Source organism: Poromitra crassiceps (genome assembly GCF_964638095.1).
Source record: "Poromitra crassiceps genome assembly, chromosome: 10".
Taxonomy (NCBI): domain Eukaryota; kingdom Metazoa; phylum Chordata; class Actinopteri; order Beryciformes; family Melamphaidae; genus Poromitra; species Poromitra crassiceps.
The window spans coordinates 18,705,988-18,712,025 of NC_139631.1; the positions used below are offsets into that span (position 1 = coordinate 18,705,988).

Genomic DNA, 6,038 nt, shown 5'->3' on the forward strand with positions numbered 1-6,038 from the left:
TGATTACATAACAACATCTCTTTGCCAGGAAAATCATGCTCCTTGATTCACTTTGTTTTCTATTGCTGAAAATATTAATTTCCCTAGATTTGTTGTTCATGGTCACACAGGCATAGAGTACTGCAGGGATGATGTATTTGTGTCGGCTTACCCAGAAATCTCTGCCCTTCCTAGTTCTTATGTGTAAAAGCCAATGGAGTTTTTACATGGGAATTTCAGTTCAATGCATGAAATAAGGTCTGTGGTTAACAAAAGTTTATGAACCAGTGACGTTTGTGTTCAGCGAGATCATCTTCACAAATGAGGACCACTTTTATGACTTTTGAAGCATTTTCTGAAAACCATGTTTTTAGAAAAACATCCCCATACAAAATACATACAAAATCCCGATACAAAAATCCAATTGACTTTTGCACGTAATAGCCGGAAGTGCTAACAGCTGGTGTTCCGGACTCATTCCTACAGTATTCTATTTATCATAGAGAATAAACATTGTCCTCTCTCTCCCCACAGGGTATCCTCATTAACTGGACCAAAGGGTTTAAGGCTTCAGGGGCAGAGGGCAACAATATTGTGGGTCTGCTGAGAGATGCTATCAAGCGAAGAGGGGTAGGTTGGGAGTCCCATGTTACATTAGTCTTTAGAGCGAACATTTATCATTATAAAGAACAAAGCAGACAGTGTTATTATAACAATGTCATGTCACCTGGAAAATGACTGTAAATCCATTTGGATGTTGCCATACCATTCAGGACTTTGAGATGGATGTGGTTGCCATGGTGAACGACACCGTGGCCACCATGATCTCCTGTTACTATGAGGATCGCAGCTGCGAAGTTGGGATGATTGTGGGTAAGGAGCAAGCTCATGACCACACATACATACATACACACCCACCCACCCACCCACCCACCCACACATACACACACACACACACACACACACACACACACACACACACACACACACAAACACACACGAACACACACACACACGAACACACAGATTTAAACAATATGGTCAATGTCTCTGCACTTCCGTAGGGACTGGCTGCAATGCGTGCTACATGGAGGAGATGCGGACGGTGGAGCTGGTGGAGGGGGAGGAGGGCCGGATGTGTGTGAACACTGAGTGGGGGGCGTTTGGAGAAAACGGGGAGCTGGAGGAGTTCAGACTGGAGTACGACAGAGTGGTGGACGAGACCTCCATAAACCCCCGACAGCAGCTGTGAGTCATATAGGCTGCATGACACACAATTCCATACTTCTTCCAATATGATGTATGTATTAATATCTAAGCTTAGAGATGAGAGTCAAGATGGTGCTGGCAGTGTGACATTCATACGACTTTTAGGGCAGTGGTTCTCAAAGTGGGGTCCAGGGACCCGGTCAAGGGAATTATTTATTTTCACTATAATTTTATCCATAGAAAGTATGACTATTTTGCTCATGGGTTTCATACACTTTCTACAAAAAAGGAGTAGCTGTGCGCACATCCAAACCGTAGTAGGCCCAGGTGCAGGACAAAAGTGTGATATATAAATGAAAAGATGGAATGTCCGCACACTGGTTGATGTTCCCAGGTTTATTTCAACCCTTTCAATAAAACAACGTTTCGACCGTATAGGTCTTCATCAGGCAAGAAATGGATGACAAATGAAGCTGGGGTGTATATATACATATATACATTTCATACACTTTCTGTCATCGTGGTACTTCTGGATGAAATTATAGTTAAAATAAATGATTCCGCTTTTTACTGGGGACCCCCTGGGACCCCTTCAAGGATCCCTTGACCCTACTTTGAGAACCACTGACATAGGGGACATGATTAATTATGCTAGATATTCTATATGAAAGAAATATACTTTGTTATATCACATACCAAAGCAGTACCTTATAAATAACCCATTTTGGTAACACTTTCTTTGAAGGGGGGGGGGGGTGCATAAGACTGACATGACACTGTCATAACCATGACATGACATCTGACCTGTCATGAACATGAAGGAGGCTTTATGAATGTTTATGACTGTTGTCATTATGTCGTTGTTGATGCAAAGTTTTTTGGGGGCATTTTAAGCTTTATTGATGAGCATACCGTGTGAGAGAGACAGGAATGTATGGGAGGGAGAGAGGGGAAGACATGCAGCGAATGACGGCGGGCCGGATTCGAACCCAGGTCGCTGTATGGAGGACTGAGCCTCATATGGAACCACTGTTTTAGGGGACACACGTGCCACACTCTCTCTCTCTCACTCATATCATCCAATGGCAATACTCACCTGTCTCTCATCTGAGATCTCTGTGTGGTTGCTAAGCAACCAGCTGTTTTTCCTGTGGGTGTTTGTGAGTGGCCAGAGTCTCCATACGTCAGCGGTCAGTCGGCGGGTGGGGGTGTCAGATTAATGATATCTCCACAGTGCTTGCCATAGTGCCTGCAGGCCTAATGGCTGTTTACTTTTCGCACTGACAGACAACCGCTGAGCCCGGCCTCACTCAGCCTCTTTAGGGCCCAGAGCGATGTGGAGGTTGCTATTCTGCTCCCGATCCACGCAGAAAAGGAAAGCTGTTTGCTCATGTGTTTTGTGACGCACATACTGTAATATCCCTGCTTCCCTCACTAGTCCACCCTCCTCTCTGTTTTAACTTTTTCATGCCCCTCCCCCATCAAGTCTCCCCTGTTCTTTTAAACTCAATGGTTGTCTTCTCGTTCCCTCCGCACCTCTCTCCCCGTAGATACGAGAAGCTGATCAGTGGGAAGTACATGGGGGAGCTGGTCAGGCTGGTTCTGCTGAAGCTGGTTAATGAGGACCTGTTGTTTAACGGTGAAGCCTCAGACCTGCTGAAGACACGCGGCAGCTTTGACACGCGCCACGTCTCACAGGTGGAAAGGTGAGAATCAAGTTAATGCCAATGGCTGAAAACAAATCATCAAGTTAAAACTAGAACAACCACACCGTGGGTATATGCCTCCGCCAACAAGTGAGCAGTCGACATCCATGTCTGTCCAGACTTTGACGTTTTATCCAAATGTGAAGAAATTCCGTCAAGGCGGTACTGAGATATTGTGTTAACAAGCTTGAAAATGGCATTCGTGAAGTCACAGTGAGGACCTTTGACCACATAAGGCATAACAACATAATTTTCATAAATTGTTGCTTGCAGAAAAAAATAAAAAGCTATGATAAGATTAAACTTGCATCAACAAAAATAAGCAAGGGAAAAAGACAAATACAATATAAGCACTTACATAGAATAGAATCTCAAAATACAATAAAAACAACTGAAATAATAAATGCTGGTGTATGCTGGAGACAATAGGCTGTGTTGGTGGGAAATATGGGCAAGGAGTATGAATTACTAACATTTTTGTATACTATCAATGGTTACATTACATAGATATGTTACACTTCACAATTTCATGTTTAAATATGGATTACGGTACTAAATTAGAAATGAGCTATATATAAATATAAGTATGTATAGACATAGTAAAAACATACAAATATTAGAAAAGAATAGGAAAATAGTGGAGCAAGTCATGAAAACATGAATCCAGAATAGAACAAATAGCAAGATATGTGTATATATATATCATATGTATAGTATATCATTCCCTGCTGATATTGACATTTGTGTTTTGTCGTGTTTTGATCAGCGACTCTGAGGACAGGAAACAGATCTACAACATCCTGTCCTCTCTGGGTGTGCTGCCATCGGAGCTGGACTGTGACATTGTGCGTCTGGTGTGTGAGAGCGTTTCCACTCGCTCAGCTCACATGTGTGGCGCCGGACTCGCCGGTGTCATCAACCTCATGAGGGAGCGGCGCAGCCAGGAGGCCCTGAAGATTACAGTGGGGGTTGATGGTTCAGTCTACAAGCTGCACCCATGGTGAGGAGCGGGGAGAGTCACTCTAGATCCAGAAGGAGAGAGCTGCAGTCAGCTGATGACTGCTTTGAATCTTAGAATTTAAAAAAATCTCAGTTCTCAAAATCCCTCCCAAAATCCCTAACACTTATCTAGTGTTAAGAAATGAGACAGTGGCTGAATTGGAGAAAGACAGAGGTGGAGAAAAGGGGTGTGTGTGTGTGAGAGAGAGAGAGAGACTGAGAGAGACTGAGCTATGACTGATGTTGTACACTAAACCTCTTTTTCCCTTCTCCCAGTTTCCAAGACCGTTTCCACAAGATTGTCCGGGAGCTTACACCTCACTGCGACATCACCTTCATCCAGTCAGATGAGGGCAGTGGTCGCGGTGCAGCCCTCATCTCAGCGGTGGCCTGCAAGATGGCGGCGGCCATGCTGACACAGTAAGGGCGCTGTGCAGTGAGCAGTCGCCCCCATCCCCCCGTGATGGAGCCAAGCAAGCCTGGCTGAACTCTGAGCTAAGAAAGTTGATGGCTCCTCGTCGGCGGACGTCCAGTTCCTCCGGCCTTCGGCTGAGGGATGTCTGCGTGGGAGCAAGGGTCCTCGCCACATGAAGGTGTACAGACAAGAAGAAACCAACTTGTATTATACAGACCAATTTGTAGTCTTAGAAAAAACAAAACTCCAACTTGTAGCAGTTTCTGTACGTTTCGGAATATCTAACACCCATAAGGTCCACAGTTGCACCACAAAACATTATGTGGCATGAAAGCTAGTTCAAAAGACAAGCTCATTGTGTGTCAATGACTGTTGATAGTATTTGAGTATGTGAGTATCGACCCATTTTGAAGATGGTTGGTGTATTATTGATGATAATGTAATATAATACCAGTGGAAACTGGTTGGTTCATATTTTTGTATATTTAAGATCTTCTGAACTTAAACTGAGTGGGATTACAATGACTAAATCAAATTCATTGCTTTACTGTGTAGCCTTTACTGTTTGAGTGCAATGAAATATTGCTTTGGTATTGTATATTTAAAAGTTATGTTTACAACATTAGTATATTCACCACAAATGGTCTTAATTTCTCATATGTGCTTCAGAATGAATTGTGTTTTAAATGTGAATAGGCTTCACTGTAAATAAAATTGCTCTACGATAAATGGCTATATTTTAATTCCATCCAACCATTTTCCATACTTGTGTATTCCTATATAGGGTCATGGGGGGCATCCCACCATGCATTGGGTGGAGGGCATCCCACCATGCATTGGGTGGATACCATCGCATTTTAATTGAATGTATTGATGATTTTCACGGTATTGTGTTGCTAGGGAACAGTTTGGAACCTAACTTATGTCCCGTCAGTTATTGTACTAGCAAATACTGCAACAGGAAGTAAGCTGGGGGAAATGTAGAATGTTTAGGTGGTTGAGTTGATCTGTCTATAATATAATGTAATCTCTAGCAAATCATGTACAAATAATTTCATTTTCTGCAAAGATTTATATTGATAAGCTCTGAGGTCACAGTTAAAGTTGTCGGGACGGTTGAGAATAATACACATACACACACACACACACACACACACACACACACACACACACACACACACACACACACACACACACACTACACACACACACACACACACACACACACACACACACACAAACACACACACACACACACACACACACACACACACACACACACACACACACACACACACAAACACACACACACACACACACACACACACACACACACACACACACACACACACACACACACACACACACACACACACACACACACACACACAAAACAGTTTGATAAGTAATGTGAGCTAACTGGCCCCGACTGTAATTAAGTTAATATTTACTATTAATCTGTAAATGTATTATGTTAGGACACTATTGCTACTTTTAGAGCTCTGTAGCTTCTCGAGACTTCAGCCTTAGGTCATGACACTGCAAAGCATTGTAACATATCATGATTGTGTTGGCCATACCTACAAGGCTCCTGCATAAAACACCGGTGAAAGTGACCATTCAAGCTTGAGTTGACCTCAGTCATTAACATTAGTAGGCTACCTGTGCAGCGCCTGCCTGGTGAACGTCACAGGTCACTTCCTGCCCCCTGCCTTCTCCCTCTCAGACCC

At 43.3% G+C, this 6,038-nt stretch overlaps 1 protein-coding gene across 2 annotated transcripts in view; it reads left to right on the top strand.

The window, feature by feature from the left end:
• gck (glucokinase (hexokinase 4)) overlaps positions 1-4,317 on the top strand; it is a gene marked incomplete at both ends in the record, with an annotated part of 5,911 nt that extends 1,594 nt beyond the window's left edge. For both annotated transcript variants that reach the window (XM_083644298.1, XM_083644299.1), the window contains 6 exons: positions 514-609; positions 753-852; positions 1,044-1,227; positions 2,739-2,894; positions 3,661-3,894; positions 4,170-4,317. In XM_083644298.1, coding sequence (XP_083500424.1) covers positions 514-609; positions 753-852; positions 1,044-1,227; positions 2,739-2,894; positions 3,661-3,894; positions 4,170-4,317 — 918 coding nt within the window. The remainder of the gene's footprint in view (positions 1-513; positions 610-752; positions 853-1,043; positions 1,228-2,738; positions 2,895-3,660; positions 3,895-4,169) is intronic.
• Between the last annotated feature and the right edge of the window lie 1,721 nt (positions 4,318-6,038).